General features: G+C 31.0%; 1 protein-coding gene across 2 annotated transcripts in view; it reads left to right on the top strand.

Annotated features, from left to right (window-relative positions):
- Positions 1-21,030, top strand: part of LOC114343671 (USP6 N-terminal-like protein) — a gene marked incomplete in the record, with an annotated part of 143,926 nt that overhangs the window by 58,369 nt on the left and 64,527 nt on the right. For both annotated transcript variants that reach the window (XM_050661831.1, XM_050661830.1), the window contains 1 exon segment: positions 7,105-7,417. In XM_050661831.1, coding sequence (XP_050517788.1) covers positions 7,105-7,417 — 313 coding nt within the window.

Raw genomic sequence — 21,030 nt, forward strand, 5'->3', positions numbered from 1 at the left:
ACCACAATAATAATTTAATTGAGACGTACACAAAAGTTTGGGGGGGTTTAAGGGAACAAAACCCCCATAAAATTTTTATGGGGTGCACAAATTTCACTATAATTTTTCTATAAGATAATCCTGCCGTAAGAATGCCACATGTCCATTTTCAATAAAAAATCTCTAATAGTTTTCGATATATTCGAAAAAATCGATTTTCATTTTGTAACTTCAAAGGGCTGTAACTTTTTTTATGTGCATATTTGTACTAAGGTAAGTTAGGTTCATTTGAACTATTTTTGGTCCCAGAATATGTGATTTAATTTATGACCTGTATTTTTGTTACACCCTGTATACGTCGTAAATGTGGCAACACCGATGAGAGTAGTGTACTGTTTACGCGGTTGACTTTACTATTTCTGATTTATGTTTATGTTCTTTTAGGCACTAATGTTTAATTTTAGTTGACTTTATTTATTTTTAATAACTTACAACTAAACAAATGAAAAACACTGAATTTATATCCTTTATTTTACAAACTACGATATCTAATTTATTTATTACACTAAATCTAATGGATATTCAATTTTGATTTATATGTTTACTCTGATTGGAGTACGAAGGGAACCATTCTCGTTGGAACTTTACCGCGCTGAGCAGATGGAACCAGAATTATAAATTGTAAAATTCCCTCATCTTCCTAGTCTCAGCATCCCTTATGGTTTGCAAATTGTAGAAGCCTCGGAGGTGTAACCAGAGAAGGTTCCCATTGTTTTCAGTCTGGTGGGATATAGAATAACATTATGTTGTTTTATATGCCGTTGGATTGAAAACTTATTCTAAATCTAATGTATATACACCGTTCTTAGGCGTCAACGCCCTTCGGTAGGGATCTATGGGGAGTATCACCGAGCCGCAAGCCCTTATCCCTTGCCGTACTGCTCCCTCATAGGTCGATCAGATGCCCGCATATTCCAGTCTAAGCGCCAGATTCATATTTAGAATTTTATACTGACGCGTTAGCCTTTTTGTTTTTCCGATGGCCTGGCTTGGGCTTGAACTCTCGTACCTCACAGCGAAGTGAAGTGCGGGTCAGCCGCTAGTCGCACTGAGCTATCCGATCGACTCTAAATCTAATAATTTATCTAATTACAAATTCAAAAATTTGAAAGCTTTATTTGAAACCTTTTCAAAACCATTTGAAAGCTTTATGAAAAGTACGAAGTTCATATACTTTTTTGGGAATTTCTAAAATAAAAAGTACTGTACCAATTGTTTTGAAAATTTTCATCAACATTTATTATAAAGAGAAGTACATACAGGGTGGGGCATTAGTGTGACAAAGTCCAATTAATCGTTTGTCGTAAGAGATACGAAAAAAAGTTATTTAGGTAAAGGTTGGGGCACACATAGTACCATAATTTAAAAATATTTTTAAATATACAGGGTCGTCCGTATTGACAGGCTGACACAAACTTATGTTTTTTTTAATGGAACACCCTGTATATTTTTACATTTTTGCATTCTCCTCGATGTTTCCTTTCTTAAAATATATGGTTTTATAATATTATACGAGGTAGTTTAAAAGTTAATTACGTTTTTTTGTTAATTTCGCAGCAAAATCTACACCCTGTAGAATTTTAGTGATTTGACATCAAATTTTTATTTTATGTTCAAAGGATTTTTAATATAGTCTACTATTGTTGAACATTAACAGTATAGCGAAATGTTTAATTTTAGTATACAGGGTGGGTCGAAACTCGGAATGAGTATTTTCTGAGTTTTCTTAAATGGAACACCCTGTATTTAAGTATTGTAATGAAATGATATTTTATGGTACTTTTTTATTTCTTAAGCATTCCCTATACCTAAGTGCTTTAATTTGTAAATTATTCGTGATTCTTTAAGCCAAACATTAATTGTAAGAAAAATTACATGAAATTTTAATAGGTGGCTGTGAAAATATTTAATCAAAAATAATTTTTGGAAAAGAAAATACATCATAATCTAGTCTGATCCTTAATTTATTACTATTGGATGAAATATCCAAATAAATTCGTAGTTAAGGTTGTCGGTGCGCAAAATATTAATAAAAACATACAAATATTCTACCTAGTCGGCTATGACACTAAATTTCCTTAAAAATTTGACATTATACTATTTTTATAGATCCAGTTGCTTTGTTACCATTACTAATATGTATTTTTCTTATGAGAAACTGATTAATAAGATTTTGGTGCTAGTGGAATATAACAAAAATGTGCTAGTAGTAATAAGAATTTTTCATCAGAAATTCCCTGATAGACGACAACTAAGAAGAGAAACGTTTAAAAATATACTAGAACGGTTTCAACGGACTGATCACTTAGATTATGATAAATCTGCTCGAATAAAAACTATTGTAAGTGAAGAAAACAGCAATTAAATGTAATCCTTAGTGTCACTGAGGATCTGCATATTGGTACAATCGTTCTTACAATCTAAGTATCTAGTCTGTTGAAATCGTTTTAGTATACTTTCAAAAGTTTCTCTTTTTGGTTGTCGTCTATCAGGGAATTGCTGATGATAAATTTTTATTGCAAGTAGCAAATTTTTGTTAAACTCTCCAAGCACAAAGCCATTTTAATCCGTTCCTCATTAGAAAAATTAATATTAGTAATAATATCAAATCAACTGGAACTATATAAACAGTATAATGTCAAATGTTTAAGCAAATTTTGTGTCATAGCCAACTAGGCAGAATTTTGTATGTTTGATTCATATTTTAAGCACCAACAACCTTAACTACGAATGTATTTGGATATCTCATCCAATATTAATAAATTAAGGATCAGGCGAGATTATTATGTATTTTTTTTCCAAAAATTACTTTTTATTGGATATTTTCACGGTTACTTAATGAAATTTTACGTAATTTTTGTTGCAATTAATGTTTGCTTAAAGAATGACGAATAACTTACAAATTAAAGCACTTAGGTATAGGGAATGCTTAAAAAATAAGAAAGTACCATAAAATATAATTTCATTACAATACTAATATACAGGGTGTTCCATTTAAGAAAACTCAGAAAATACTCATTCCGAGTTTCGACCCACCCTGTATACTAAAATTAAACATTTCGCTATACTATTAATGATTAACAGTAGTAGACTATACTAAAAATTGTTTGAATGTAAATAGAAAATTCGATGTCAAATCACTACAATTCTACAGGGTGTAGATTTTGCTACGAAATTAACAAAAAAACGTAATTAACTTTTAAACTACCTCGTATAATATCACAAAACCATATATTTTAAGAAAGGAAACATCGAGGAGAATCCAAAAATGTAAAAATATACAGGGTGTTCCATTTAAAAAAACATAAGTTTGTGTCACCCTGTCAATACGGACGCCTCTGTATATTTGAAAATATTTTAAAAATCTGATACTATGTGTGCCCCAGCTTTTACCTAAATAACTTTTTTTCGTATCTCTTACGACAAACGAGTCATTGGACTTTGTCACACTAATGCCCCACCCTGTACATGTAAAACAATTTTCATAAAAAAATATTGAAAATTAAGTGATTTATGCGCCATCTACTGGCACCGTGAAAATAAAAACATAGCTCCACTGCTGCAGTGATTGGGACTAATAGAGCGCCTACCTTTTAATCGAAAGGTCCGAATGGTCGTTAGTTCGAATCTCACCAGGGTGGAGAATTTTTCGTTTCCACGAGGAAAAATTTCCTGTAGTTGGCTGTATACCATTACAAAAACATAAAATCCTTTATAAAAGGTATATTTGTTAAAATCCCTATACAGGGCTACATCAACCTCATTCACCTCTTTATTACTTCTATCGCTTTCATACAGTCACATTTACAGTTGATTTGACACAATCCATAATGATTTTCTTTCCTTATTCATCTCTACCCATCAACCACTATCATCTATCCAATTATACACACACACACAAACCAACATATGTTATCATCACCCACATACATACCTTTTCATCTATAAATTTTCATCAATAATTTTTCTATGACTACCTCCACCCCATATAATCATACTGTAACTAAATTTAATAGTCTCACTACTCTTTCTGGGTCCCGTTCATGTTACATTTTAATTATAATCTCATAAATTTATAACACCAACCCTCTCCCCTATGTTTAACTATATCATATACTGGTCTGTTTTGTCGAACCCTTAGAGTTCCAGGCGGTATGCAGGGATTTTGAAAAATGGTCGCATGTATCTGAGCTTGTATTATATATCCCTCCCAGATCAGAAAACAGTTCTACACCTCTGTCACCCACACAGTGATTTTTATGGTACTTCCACATACTATAACAACTTCCAATTATTCTAATATAACTGATAACTTTAAATAAACGTACAACTGCTTTTCTAAGCCCTAGATATCACATATAAAGGGTTTGATAACGTTTATTAAGTTTTCCGTATTATGTGTAATGTGGTTTGCCTACTTCTTTCATTACAATATTTTAACATTTACATCAAGTCTATTTCCATTTTAATAGACTATTCACCACAGTGGGAACGACTGTTTTTATTGTTATTAATTTAACAAATTTTACAATAAATACCACAAAACAACAGGGAAGTTATAACTTCCTGTGGAAATGTCATTCCTGTCATGTCACCATTCAGAATTTCCGTTATCAAAATCACTTGCTTCCATACAGCCATGATGTGAACTTGACAGATTGAGCTCATTGGTACCTCGGGCGTAAAACATTGGATATTTTATGCATCCATGTTATAAATCACATCTTCTTCATATGTTCCTATGACGGATCAATTGTAAAGGGTTTTTACCCAAATATTTTTACTTTGGTGGTTAGCATGTAGATTCTAAGTGAGTATAACCTATAACTTTTTATAACCTTAGTCAACATTTTAAATACTTTGCATCATTTTATCTGGTTGTACACATTTTAGGATTACACTGATGATGATCGGTCAACCGATCGAAAACTAGTTATGTCTTTGATGTAGCCCTGTATAGGGATTTTAACAAATATACCTTTTATAAAGGATTTTATGTTTTAGGAATTTTTCGTTTATTATAAATTAATAAATGAAAATAGCTTCCATCCTTGTGAGATCGGTAGCGTTAGCGATCGTACCAGAAAATTTATTTTAATCGTTAAAGGACACCGTAAACATCTTATGGTAAATATAATGTCACTTAAATGAAATAAAATTTACATGAATATATTGCTCTTCTAAATTTCAATCATTTCATACCATTGCGCCCACTCTGAATTTTGAATAATAACGGCGTAAATTGATATAGATAAATCTGAAATCAAATGGGAACTTAAATGAGTCAAAGACAGAAAAAAGATTTTCGGAATCGCCACTTCATAAATCTATAAGGCAGAGGCTAATAGATACTAAAGTAGGTATAATTTGGCCAAGCGCACAAAAGTATCGTACAACAAGCGTTCCTCTAAGCTGATTAGCTCACGCTGGTTTAAGCTGTTTTCAATAGCCACTACAGTAATAGTATTTATGAATGGCCAGTATTAAGGTGTGTGGTGTTCTTTAATGTTAATTACATATTTTGAAGTTAGCCTATTTTGCGAAAATTAACTTAAGACTTTGATATTGCATGAAAAGTTGAGACAACCAGTACATATCATGCACAAAAAAATTCAAGACGATTCGTCAATTAGTTTAAATTTTGTTCAATTTGTTTATCCAAAAGAGATTTTTTTTGGCAATGTTATTGTTCAGAAAATAATAATGATACAGCAATTATGTGGAAAGCACATGAAAGAAGAACACTTATATTTTCAAAGCATTTAAAAAAATCTATAAAAAGTCATTTATATCATTCCGAAAACATTTTACTAAAGTAGAGTCATTTTTGGCTTAAAAACAATTTGAAAAGCTTTGTTAATATTGACTGTAGAGTAAATCTACTTTGGGATTTCAAAAGCTGGTATTTTTACACGAATTTTCAAAAAAAAACTTTTTGCCTAGGTTAATTGCGGTCAAAGTTAGCCACTTTTATTATTTAATTCACAGTTACTTCTATGTATACATAAAATTCTCCTGTAACCGTGTTAGTTACCATACTCCTCCGAAACGGCTTCAGCGATTTTTATGAAATTTTACACGTATATCCTGTAGGACTGACAATAGGTTCTAATCTATTTTTCATTCCCATAAATATAAGGGGGGTTGCCCCCTTGACATTTTTTTTATTTTTTGGACAAAATTGTCTACCTTAATTTTATATGGTGTAGAATTAAAAAATACATACAACCCTTAATTTTCACTCTTCTATCACCAACCACTATTTTTTAATCAATTTAATTTTTTGATTGCACGGATTTTAATAATTATTCCCCCCCACCTCCCCCACCGACCACGAATCGATTTCGTTAGAACGTAATTTTAAAGCTTTATTAACCACTTTATTGAAGTTCAAAGTTTGGTCATACTTTACACATAAACTGTATACCTTGAACTTCAAAATGGCGCTAGTTAGGTTGCTTAATTGTTATAAACAAACCTTTTTTTTTATTATTTTTTTATTTTCTAAATTTTAATTTTATTTTGAAATTTCCGAAGCAACAAAGGATCGGATTAAAATTCAAAAACTTCCATTTAAAACATTTGCTCATCTACTAAAAGAAGGATACTATAACTAAGATATTTAGTTACCCTATTTTTACCTGTAGCGATTTAAACGAAAAAACTGCCATTTTTGACGCTTATTTGTTAATAGCTAATATTCTCGTCCGAACTGTGACGAGCATTTTTGTATTTAAAATGTATTCGATATATAGTACCCAAAAAACCTATTTGCAACCTGGCTGCTCAAGTGTCCCGAATATGGTATATTTTTTCCTTATTTCCCTGGCGTAAAAGTTGATTTACAATTTACGCCGTTATTAATTAAAATTCACAGTTGGAGCAATGATATCAAATTCTTTAAATTTCGAGACGAATCTATTTATGTAAATTTTATTTCATTTGAGTGACATTATATTTTCCATAAGATGTGTGCGGTGTCCTTTAATGTTAATTACAGATTTTGAAGTTAGCCTAATCACGGACGGATTCCAATATGTTATTAATATTTGCCTTACATTTTAGGTTAAATTGTATAAAGACTTTCAATACGACGAAGACTCAGTGATCCGCCATCTCGAAACGTCTATGGAGGAGCTGAAGAGACACAAACTCGACCTCCCTGGTCCTCCCACCAAAGACGAACTCCCAGGAGGCGACTTCGGTTTATTCAAACCTCCCACATTCGAACAAATAGTTGGAATACGAAAAGATCAATTTACCAACGAAGAGAAACAAATGAACGAAATAGTTTTGTTGACCAGCGAGGCGGCTAAGGAGGCTGTGGACAAGGACGTGGACTGTCAGCTGTCAGTCGCCGATTCGGTCGGATTTACAGGTACCGATACCGAAAATAATAGTACACTCGGTAGTAGCACCTCGTTGGCTAGCAATAGTAAGACTAGTGTGACCAATAGCGTTGATAGTAGTAGCATCGATGAATGCACAAGGCTTTGATATATGATTTTGAAGGCTAGGGGTCAAATTGAATTTTTTGAAAAAAACACGTAACCATAGACATAATAAGAATAGACAAGGCGTCCTGAGCAAAATTTTGCAGAGCTTTACCACGCGATCACACGCGTATGACAGGCAAAAGTGAATATTGTCGTTTCACTACTATTCACAGAGTGGCCACTACCTTATCTAGTCTACTCTTATTATGTCTATATACGTAACACAGATGGAATTATCAAGTTTTAAATATGATATTTATTTAAGTAATGTTCCTAATTGATATTTTCCAGATTTTTTGGTAGTAGTTTTGTTGGTATACATATACAGGGTGTTTCGTAAAAAACTGAAAAACAATTGGTGTTTGGTGAGTAAAAAATGTTTATAGCGCCATCCGTTATCAAGATACGGGGCGTCAAAGAACAAAAAAATTTACAAAAGTTTTATATTATGAATGTATAGAAACGTTTTCGAATACTTTGTAAGGGTTAAGATGTTTTATTTTTTTTGCATAAAACGGCGCGTCGTAGGTAAAAAGGGAATATAAAATTTTTTTGCCACAAATTGAACGAGAAATTTAAAAATTATTTTTACTTTGAAATATCTCAGTGCGCGACAATGATGACTGTAAAATTCTTAATTGTATGTCAAAAAATTTACAATAACTACTTCTTAAAACCCACCAAATTTCATTACAATGTTGCCAGTAATTTCAGCAAAATCCTAAAAAATGTGTAAATTTTTTTGTTCTTCAACGTCCTGTATCTTTAAAACGGATGGCGTTACAAAAATGTTTACTCAGGAAACCTCAATTATTTTTCAGTTTTTTACGTATATTAGAGACAATGTTTAGTGTAGGAAACAGAGGTTGAACCTCGCAAAATGGACACAAGTCCGGTTTTATTTTTTTCTCTGGTATATCAAGGGGTGCTTATTATGAGACTAACATTTTCTTAAAAATTTTCGCCCCGGAACCCCCCTTTTCATCCCTTTAAAGGGGGTAATTTGTGGTTTTTGCGAAACGTAGCCCTTCCTGTACGTTTTACAAAAAATTTACTTAATAGTAAAATGAAGAGGACTATATTTCCTACTATTTATTTCCCGACAGCATATGTCTATCACACACCGTTTAGCGGGGTGATGCCCCAAAGTTGACAAATTTTTAAAAAAGATGTTTTAAAAAAATTATTTTTCCCTAACTGTACTGAAAATTAAGAATAAACCCTGCGGCAATTAATCACAAATAAGTGGCTGATTTTTTGATACAGGTTTCATTTAAGGGCAATTGCAAATTGTTTAATTACAGGGTGTTACATTTTAAAAAGCCCCTTTTTATACCGTCTGAACCGCCTATGCTAGAGTAAAAAAAACTTTCAGCGATTATCTATGTACTGGTGTTATTTACAAATTTCTATAATGCACCCCCATTTTTTTTCCGGAACCACCCAAAAAAATGGAAAATTAATAAAGAAAGTGATTTTCTTGGAATCCTTCATACACCATGCCATTTATTAAAATGCTTCGTATATTATTTTGTGCACGTTCTTATTACCCATGCATGGACACCAAAAGCGATTTCTTGATGGAACCCCTGTAGCCAAAAAAAAAAAATAAATAAAGAGGGAGTTGAAAAAATTTTTTTTTTTTGCTTTTTGGCCCATATTTACATATGCTCCATCAATAGGGTTTTTCATAAATATATATGATTATTGCAACATCCCTGCGGAAAGTACCCCTATCCTTGAAAATAACATGCAGAAACTACCCCTATCCCTTGGCGAGCATGTTTTTACGATTTTCTCATTACCTATGCATTTTTTTAAAACAAAACTTATACAGAATTAAAAACCACTATTTTCTCTACAAATAAGGTCCTATGCATTTTTTTCGTATAAGCAACCGTAACGGCACAGTGGCGCCGTAAACCTCAGAAATGCTTTGGCGGGCTCCAGTTTTTGTTTTTTTTTTTTCGTCACCTATTCATTTTATTGATAACTTATTTATGGAAAATAAAAGAACACACTGTCTGCTACACATTATGACCTATGAATATTTTATTTTCTTTGCACCCTAAAACCACAGTGGTGGCCCAAAATCAATTTTTGATTATTTTCTTTATTAATTCTCCTATTTTTTTGGGGTGGTTCCGGGGAAAATATGGGGGTGTATTATACAAATTTGTAAATAACACCAGTACATGGATAATCGCTGAAAGTTTTTTTTACTCTAGCATAGGCGGTTCAGATGGTATAAAAAGGGGTTTTTTAAAATATATCACCCTGTAATTAAAAAATTTGCAATTGCCCTTAAATGAAACCTATACCAAAAAATCAGCCACTTATTTGTGATTAACTGCCGCAGGGTTTCTTCTTAATTTTCATTACAGTTAGGGAAAAATATATTTTTTAAAAACATCTTTTTTAAAAATTTGTCAACTTTGGGGCGTCAACCCCGCTAAACGGTGGGTGATAGGCATATGCTGTCGGGAAATAAATAGTAGGAAATATAGTCCTCTTTATTTTACTATTAAGTAAATTTTTTGTAAAACGTCCAGGAAGGGCTACGTTTCGCAAAAACCACAAATTACCCCCTTTAAAGGGATGAAAAGGGGGGTTCCGGGGCGAAAGAAAATTTCAGTCTCATAATAAGCACCCCTTGATATACCAGAAAAAAAAAATAAAACCGGACTTGTGTCCATTTTACGAGGTTCAACCTCTGTTTCCTACACTAGTTACCTTTTTCCGAAACAACCTGTATAAGAGACTGTAATTCTACTACTTAAAATAAGCAGTAATTTTTGGAACCATCTTCGTTTTATGCATCTTAACAGATGATGATTATATTGTGAGCGTTCATATCAAGTATTTCATAGAGATTAGATATTTTTATTTGACCAAGTATTATCTTTGAACTTGTGCCTAATCCTTTCAAGGCTGCATATAAAAACTTATTTAGTAGTGTGTAAGGGTCTGTGAGGTAGCCGATATTATGGTGGTATTTACATTGTTGTCTGATCTTCCATTTTTTGGAAATCTCATGAACTGTAAGTATATTTATGTGTGAACCATAATATGAACCCTGTATATTTTATGCGTTTTGAAGTTCCTTAAGAAATGTTGATTATTTTTCATGTAATGTTCCTTACATCTAAATACCATAATTTCGGAGTTATTGCTACATTTATTTAAACAATTTTTTAAAACAAATTATAAAAATCAATTTTTTCGGCCTAAGCAGATATTACTTTAGATTTTTTGGATCATTCTGAGTATAAAAGGTCTCTTGTAATGTTTCTATAAAGTTAATCGCTTTCGACTTATAATAATCAGATTAAAACTGAAAAAAATGACGATTTTCACAGATCAAGAACACAAGTAAAAAATCTTATTTTTTAAATTGAAAAGTGCCTAAATTCAAGTTCCTTATAGGAAACTGATAGAATAAGGTTTGACTTGCACTTAGGCACTTTGTAATTTCAAAAATATAATTTTTACTTGTATTTCTGAACCTTAAAAATAGTCATTTTTCGTTTTTTTTTTCAGTTTTAAATAATTGTTTACACCTCAAAAAAGGATCAACATTAAAGAAAAATTACTAAAGAACTGATTTGTTCCGAATGATCCAAAAACCTAAATGTACCCGGGCCGAAAAAATTGATTTTCATAATTTGTTAAAAAAAATGTTTAAATACAGCAATAACTCCGAAATTATGGCATTTAAGTGTAGGGAACATTACATTAAAAATAATCAGTATTTCCCAAGGATTTCAAAACGCAAAAATTATATCATTTGAAATATGAAAGTTTATTAGATTTCCAGAAAAATAGAAGATCTGACAACAATGTAAATACCACCATAATATCGGCCGCATCACAAGACCCGTACTCACTAACACTTTTAAAAGTCGTGCAAGTTGTTTCCGAGATAATTGAGGCATCCAACCTTAATTCCCTGCATGCCTAATGTATTTTGATGGATATAATTACCTACTTAAATTGAATCGTTATCACTTAATATACGTCCCTTCGAATTATGGAATGTTCAAAATGCAAGTGCCAACTTACACTTGCTATAGCTGTCAGCTAATCCGTGTCTACCTCACTTCGAAAACATCTGTTTAATAACTTCATAGTGGTTACCGGTATGCTTTGGTTGCAATATTCATAAAACTCTTCCTTAACAACACCAAACATTCCATGTATGTTCCTAGAATGTACACACAGGATATTGAAAACATTCCTGGAAGGTGCTCAAAAGCACAAGAATGTCCCCTAAATGTCCCAGGAAAGTCCTCTGTCAGCATTTTAAACATTCCTTGAATGTCTTGGAACATTCCATGAATGTCTACGAATGTTCTTTGGACATTCACAGTATATTTTTTATACATTCCCTGGATATAGTCGCTGATGTGACATAATACCTCCGATTTGTTTTTTCATGAGTTTTGTAAGAGAGACTAAAAACTTTTTTTACAGTCACCTCCTATTTTCATATGATATTTTTTGACATGTTTTGTAGTAAATTCAACTATCTATTTACTAAAAAACATGTCAAAATTTACATGTGAAAACAGGAGATGACCATAAAAATGGTTTTTCATCTCCTACAAAATTCATGAAAAAACAGATAGGATGTATTGTCACATCACCGACGATATACCAGAAGTATATGTGGCCATACCAAATATTACATCCTTGATAAATATAAACATTTTTATTGCACAAAATCTTGTCATATATGTATTTTTTTCCATAATCATCACTACGATGACGATTCATTGTATTGAATTGTACATTACAATTACAATCTACAAAATACAGCAAACGAAATCCAAATGAATCCAAAATAGACAAAATACGACGATAAACAATGAAATGAAATATTACAAACATAACTATAACCTCTGTAACTTTTTGTATGCCAACCAGAACCAGAAGTCACGTGGTTTGGATTGCCTAAAGCATAGATATAGGCGCGGCAAATTTGACAATGAACGCAAATTGAGTAGTAAATGACCTCTCTTAAAATATAGGACATTGGTAGTATGTTCATAGAATGTCTAGTGGTGACATTCCACCAATAATTTAATCAGATGTTCACCGAATGTTCCTTGAATGTCCAGGACATTCAAACATTAATAGAACTTTGATAGTACATTCCTGGAATGTTTTGTGTTTTTAGGGTTAATACATACAATTTTTATTGTGCCAATATGTATTATAATAAATCTGCATCCTTTGCCATCCCATTGCCACGTCCATGTACACTTACAATTATCTTAATTACTCCAGGCTGTGGGTGAAAAATAGGTCGATTTCAGGATATAATTCAGGAATTTTTGAAACCTATCAGGTGTTGTAAAGGACGATACCAGGAATAACTTATACTAAAATGTGACCAAAAAAATTGTGAGCTTTTTTTTATTGCGATTTTCATTTGTTAAATTTGCAATTTTTAATGATTTTTAATTTTGCAGCTTAGGATATTGATTTTAGAGAAAAACTTTTTAATAGAAAGTTGTAGTAAATTAAAAAACCTACAATTTGAGCTATGATAAGTTTAATTTCGTTTATTGGTTATTGCAAAACAGCCTGCGAAAGGTCCAAAATGTCCGTTTTTTTACAATTGCTGTATTTATTGTACAAATAATTTTTTTATTTTTTAAAGCTTTAAAATGAAGATTTTTCAATTCCAAACATAAAAAAAATTGTAAGGCCGGATTAACGAATTTGTTGCTTAGATATTATAAATTGTTTATCCCAAGAGGCCAAATGTCGAAGGCTATAACTTTTTGAAAAAAAAAATCGTAGAGAGTTGGTGAAACATCAAATCTCCTTCTAAAGAGTTATATTTTCATATTCTGATGTAAATAAATGCGTAAAACATTTTTAAACCTCTAATTTTTGGGTTTGAAAATAAGGGAGCAAATTTCGTTATAAACATTTAGAGCTGAAACGGCCCTATACATCCTATGAGTTTTTAACTTACAGATTATTGTTGCTAAAGACGAAACGAATATTTATAAAAAAATAAAAAAAATTTACGTAACTTGTATTAAATTTTGACCGAAAACAATTTAATAATATTACCATTATAATATACACTCTATTTACCACTGTATTTGTTTTTCTTGATAAACTTTTATATGTGAAATCTCATTTCTGAAGAAATAATATTACAAAAATGATACATATAATATATGAAATATATAACTATATTTTTAATTTTTTCATTGTTATATAAATATAATAATAATAATGTTATTTCTTATTATACAATATAAAACTTTGTCTTCTTTTAGTGACTATCCGTTTTGGATGTTGGCGACCATCATGGCAATCTGTACTTGCACACTAAAAAGGTACTGCTGCTCTAAAAAGATTTGTAGTTGTTGTGTTGAACGACGTACGTAAATTTTCTAGCAAGGTAATAATCCTTCGCCTTCCTGGTTCTCAGTTTCCAAATGGGTTTTGCCAAATTGCCATGATGGACGCCAACATCCAAAACGGATAGTCACTACAAGAAGAAAAAGTTTTATATTGTATAATAAGAAGTAACATTATTATTATTATATTTATATAACAATGAAAAAATTAAAAATATAGTTATATATTTCATATATTATATGTATAATTTTTGTAATATTATTTCTTCAGAAATGAGATTTCACATATAAAATTTTATCAAGAAAAACAAATACAGTGGTAAATAGACTGTATATTATAATGGTAATATTATTAAATTGTTTTCGGTCAAAATTTAATACAAGTTACTTAAAAATTTTCCGAGCGCGCGGATTTGAAGCGAGCCGGGCGATTTGCAAAATTCGGCCGCTCGCAAAAGCACCGATTTTAAAAATAATTTTTAATAATTAAATGTAACTATATTTTATAATAATTTTTATTTTAAGATAATATAAGTCTTTCTTTAGTCAATGACTGTAAAATAATTTCTTAATTGTTATAATTAAAGGCACTACGATTTAAGAAAAAAGAAACAATTATCTCGGCTTCAGTTGGTTGTAGAAAATTTTTATTTTTTTATAAATCTTCGTTTCTTCTTCAGCAACAATAATCTGTAAGTTAGAAACTCATAGGATGTACAGGGCCGCTTCAGCTCTAAATGTTTATAACGAAATTTGCCCCCTTATTTTCAAACCCAACATTTAGCTCGGCTTCAGTTGGTTTTAGAAATTTTTTATTTTTTTATAAATGTTCGTTTCGTCTTTAGCAACAATAATCTGTAAGTTAAAAACTCATAGGATGTACAGGGCCGCTTCAGCTCTAAATGTTTATAACGAAATTTGCCCCCTTATTTTAAAACCCAAAAATTAGAGGTTTAAAAATGTTTTACGCATTTATTTACATCAGAATATGAAAATATAACTCTTTAGAAGGAGATTGGATGTTTCATTAACTCTCTACGATTTTTTTAAAAAAGTTATAGCCTTCGACATTTGACCTCTTGGGATAAACAATTTATAATATCTAAGCAACAAATTCGTTAATCCGGCCTTACAATTTTTTTTATGTTTGGAATTGAAAGATCTTCAGTTTAAAGCTTTAAAAAATAAAAAAAATTATTTGTACAATAAATACCGCAATTTGTAAAAAACGGCCATTTTGGACCTTTCGCAGTCTGTTTTGCAATAACCAATAAACGAAATTAAACTTACCATAGCTTAAATTGTAGGTTTTTTAATTTACTACAACTTTCTATTAAAAAGTTTTTCTCTAGAATCAATATCCTAAGCTGCAAAATTAAAAATCTTTAAAAATTGCAAATTTAACAAATGAAAATCGCAATAAAAACAAAAGCGCACAATATTTTTGGTTACATTTTAGTAGAAGTTATTCCTGGCATCGTCCTTTACAACACCTGATAGGTTTCAAAAATTCCTGAATTATATCACGTTTTTTCACCCACAGCCTGCGGTAAATAGATCTTAAGAGAAATTATCGTAAGAGTATCAAAATTGTAGAAACTAAATTATGAGATTTGTATGTCACTGGAAGACCAAAAATATCTCTATGGTTATCACTATTTTTTGAACTTTGGTGTCTACAAATTCGAATATATTCTATAGTACTTTTTTGGTCTTAATATTTGCTTTTATATTATGACAGTTAACTTGGTTCATCTTAAAGAAAAAAAATCCATAAATATCTGGCAGACATACTGTGGAATTTAAATGTTTTCCATAAACGCTAAAAGAGTTATACAGGGTTGCGGAAAAATCTGGCAACACGGTAATTTCTCGGAAACCGCTAAAACGATTTTTATAAATTTTGGTGGGTAAGGGTCTTCTAATGCGGCCGATATTATAGTGGTAATTACACTGTTGCCAAATTTTCCGTTTTTCTGGAAATCTAATAAACTCTCTTATTTCAAACGAAACACCCTGTATATTTTTTGCCATTTGAAATCCTTAAAAAATACTGATTATTTTTCGTGTTATATTTGCCATAATTTCGGAGTTATTGCTACATTTAATAAAAAAAAAAATTGAAGGCACTCATGGGAGTGCCGACAGAAGTGAAAACTTCTTATAGTATATAAGTTACGAGCTCAATGCTTTTTCCCCATCCAAAAAGAAGTGCTATACCTATATCATATACGCGATGCGTTTGCCCTATGCTATTTATGTATACATACACATAATTTATATACGTACAAAATTTATTTCAGCAAAGTGACGACGACGGTCGCAAATTCAAAAATTTTTGCCATCCAAAAAGTGCACAACGTCAATAAAGAAATTTTACATTCAAAAATTTATTTCGTCGAAGCGATGACAGTCGCTAATTTAATACTTTTTCCCCATGCAAAAAGTGCACAACGTCCCTCAAGAACTTTTCACTTCAAATATTTATATCGTCGAAGTGATGAGGGCTGCGATGACGGTCGCTAATTTAATACTTTCTCCCATACAAAAATTCACAACGTCTCTAAAGAAGTTTTCACTTCAAAAATTTATTTCGTCGTAGCGATGACGGTGGCTAATTTAATATTTTTTCCCTCCAAAAAATGCACAACGTCCCTCAAGAAGTTTTCACTTCAAATACTTATTTCGTCGAAGCGATGACGGTCGCTAATTGAATACTTTTTCCCATCCAAAAAGTGCACAGCGTCCCTAAAGAAGTTTTCAGTTCAAAAATTTATTTCGTCGAAGCGATGACGGTCGCGATGACGGTATTTAATTCAATACTTTTCCTCTATACAAAAAGTGCAAAACGTCCCTAAAGAACTTTTCACTTCAAAAATTTATTTCGTCGAAGCGATGACGGTCGCTAATTTAATAATTTTCCCCATCCAAAAGGTGCACAACGTCCCTCAAGAAGTTTTCACTCCAAAAATTTATTTCATCGAAGCGATGACGGTCGCTAATTTAATACTTTTTTCCATCGAAAAAGTGCACAACCGCCCTAAAAAAGTTTCACTTCAAATATTTATTTCGTCTAAGCGATGACGGTCGCTAATTTATTACGTTTTCCCAGCCAAAAACTGCACAACGTCCCTAACGTTTTTACTTAAAAAAATTATTTCGTCGAAGCAATGACGGTCGTTAATTTAATAATTTTTCCCCATCCAAAAAGTGCACAACGTCCCTCAAGAAGTTTTCACTTCAAAAATTTATTTTATCGAAGCGATGACGGTCGCTAATTTAATACCTTTTTCCATCCAAAAAGAGCACAACCTCTCTAAAGAAGTTTTCACTTCAAATGTTTATTTCTTCGAAGCGATGACGGTCGCTAATTTATTACTTTTTCCCATCCAAAAAGTGCACAACTTCCCTAAAGAAGTTTTCACTTCAAAAATTTATTTCGCCGAAGTGATGGCGGTCGCTAATTTAATAATTTTTCCCTATCCAAAAAGTGCACAACGTCCCTAAAGAAGTTTTCACTTCAAAAATTTATTTCGCCGAAGCGATGACGGTCGCTAATTCAATACTTTTTCCCCATCTAAAAAGAGCACAATGTCCCTAAAGAAATGTTCACTTCAAAAATTTATTTCGTCGAAGCGATGACGGTCGCTAATTTAATACTTTTTCCCCATCCAAAAAGTGCACAACGATCCTCAAGAAGTTTTCACTTCAAAAATTTATTTCTTCGAAGCGATGACGGTCGCCAATTTAATACTTTCTCCTGTCCAAAAAGTGCACAACGTCCCTAAATAAGTTTTCACTTCAATACATATACGTACAAAATTTATTTCGCCGAAGAGATGACGGTCGCGAAATAAATCCTTTTTCCCCATCCAAAAATAGGTTTTACATTTATTTTTGATTTAAATATTTCTATACAATTTATGTATAGTTACACATAATATAGATACGTACAAAATTTATTTCGCCGGAGAGATGACGGTCGCGATGACGGTCGCGAAATAAATCCCTTTTCTCCATCCTAAAATAGGTTTTACATTTATTTTAAATTTAAATACTTCTATACAATTTATATATATATACACACAAATAATATATAGCATAAGCGATGACGGTCGCAATGACGGTCGCGATGACGGTCGCGAATTCAATGCTTTTTCCCTATCCAAAAATCACACAACGTCCCTAAAGAAGTTTTCACTTCAAAAAATTTAAACAGATTATAAAAATCAATTTTTTCGGCCCGCCTAGACATCATTTTAGGTTCTGTGGATCATTGGAAACAAAAAGGTATTTTGTAATTTTTCCCTAAAGTTAATCGTTTTAACGAAAAACAAAAAAACAAAAAACGAAAAATAACGATTTTCAAGGTTCAAAAACACAAGTAAAAAACATAATTTTTGAAATAACAAAATATTCAAATTAGATCTCAAACCTTCTAATACGAGTATCAGCTACCTATAAGAGTTTTTGGCACGTTTTATTGTAAAACATTGTTTTTTTAATTAATAATGAAGCGCATATGAGAGGACGGGCGATCGGGCTGCATTCACAACTAATAACAAATATTTTAAAATAAAACAAGACCAAATTGCTTATCGGTATCTGATAAAATAGGGTTTGAACTTGAATTTGGGTACTTCGTAGTTTCAAAAATCGTATTTTTTACTTGTGTTTTTGAGCCTAGAAAATCGTCATTTTTCGATTTTTTTTCAGGTTTAAAGTGTTTATAACTCGGAAACGATTAACTTTAGAGGAAAACAACATAAGACCTTTTGTTTCCAATGATCCAAAGAACCTAAAATAATATCCGGGTCAAAAAGATTGATTTTTGTAATTAAAAATTTTTTTAAAGGTGAAATTATGGCATTTAGGTATAGGGAATATAACATGAAAAAAAATATGAAAAAAAAAATTTTTTTAAGAAACGCTTTTCTTTAGTTACGAGTGACTAAAATTAAAAATATTATAAAAAAATCAACTAAAAAGCAAAAAATAAAAAAAAATGAAAAATCTAACATCCGTCAAAGAAAAGCGTGGCGCGTGTTCATCGAATAAACGGTTTTCGCCCCACGCTTTTCTTTAACGAATGTGTTAGATTTTTCATTTTTTTTTTATTTTTTGCTTTTTAGTTGATTTTTTTATAATATTTTTAATTTTAGTCACTCGTAACTAAAGAAAAGCGTTTCTTAAAAATTTTTTTTTTCATATTTTTTTATTTTTTACTTTTTAGTCTTTACACTTTTCAAACATTCAAATATATCGTCATGTTTATTAAAATATGTATAAAACATAATGATGTACTAACATAAAAAGTATTCAAAGTCGGCAAAAAATTTGAAACTTTATTGTTTATTAATGAAGCATAACGTAAAAAATTAACGTAAAAAGTGAAATTATGTATTGTTCATATCATGAGCTATACAATCCGTCAAAGTTTCAAGTTTTTACATTGTAAAAAACAAGAGAATTTAAGCGTTTTCAATTAAAATAGTTTTTTTTTTATTTAAACAATTAATAAACACGAAAAAATTTTTTTTATTGACTATTCGTGTATTGTTCCCATGAATGCATATGTCTGCGAATTTTCATTCATTTGCATTGAAGAAAAGGCAGTCAAATTAACGTCTAAAGATTTGACGCAAACTATTGAACTAAATAAAAGCGTTTAAAAATTAATCAGTATTCCATAAGGATTTCAAAACGCAAAAAATATACAGGGTGTTCCATTTGGAATAACAATGTTCATTAGATTTCCAGAAAAACGGAAGATTTGACAACAATGTAATTACCACTACAATATCGGCCGCATTAGAAGATCCTTACCCACCAAATTTTATAAAAATCGTTCTAGCGGTTTTCGAGAAATTACCGTGTTGCCAGACATTTTCGCAACCCTGTACTATACATTTTATTTAAAATTATTTGGGGAGAGTAACAGATAGAACATAAATGTATATTTTTTTGTTAGAATTGATTAAAAAAACAAGGTCACCTACAACATTTACATTCAAGCTCGCTGATAATATAACTGAAAATGTTTCTTTTTGATTTAGTATGAGTATTCCATTATACTGTGGCTTTATTGTTTATAAAACGGTCCCTTCTGCCTGGAAACTATTAAAACAAAGTTAATCTTGGTAGGGTCTTGATATATTTCATAATACCACCTACTAATTCATTTATAATGCTTCAGAAAGTTTCTATAATCAATACAATCATTCAATTTTATCTCTAGTCTTCACAACCTTCCGTTTTTATGACACAATTTTTTTTTGTTAATGATGAATCTTTTTAAGTTTACGGCCTGGTCAAGTTTATTTGAAAATTGATTGATTATTTATGGAAAATGCGCTAACTACGATAAATTTTAATGAAATGTATAAAATATCTTTTATTCTGGGCAGATTATCGGAAAATTGGCCATTTTTGGGAAAAGTTATTTACCAGCAATTTTATTGCTGGAATCGAATCTTATGATCCTATATGTTAATAATATAGCTATGCAAAATCCGCAGATAGTGTGCTACTTTTTTTATAAACAAAATGGCGCCCGAAAATCGTGTTTTTTTCAATTTTTGCTCTATAACTCCAAAGATTTTAACTTTACACCAAAACACCCAAATAAAAATTCACCGTAATTAAATTCTGCATAGAGACATGTTTTTCCCGATTTACTTCGACGAAAATTTTCCTCGGAAAATGTGGGGTTTTCCGACAAAATCTTTAATTTTCAACTAAAATTTTAGGTAAGTAATTATTTATCAATACTGAAATAACTTGGAGATATAAAAGATCTTTTGGTATAGATTATATTTCCAGAGGCTGATCGAAGTTTAGCAACAATTATATTGTTAATTAAAAATTTGTGGTCGCTATAATAACCACAATAATTATGTTGCATAAGAATAACTATGATTTTTGTGTAAAAAGGCACTATACCTATCTAACGTACTTTACAGAATTGAAATTGGACTATTTAAGCGGCTTCAGGAATATTTTAAAATTATAAACAATTTGTTATAAATAAATTTATTTATCATAACAAAACTGCAATAGATGCAATATTATAAATAATTAATCAATTCTTCAACTTTTTTTATTTATTCAGC

The sequence above is a fragment of the Diabrotica virgifera genome, chromosome 9 (assembly GCF_917563875.1).
Source record: "Diabrotica virgifera virgifera chromosome 9, PGI_DIABVI_V3a".
NCBI lineage: Eukaryota > Metazoa > Arthropoda > Insecta > Coleoptera > Chrysomelidae > Diabrotica > Diabrotica virgifera.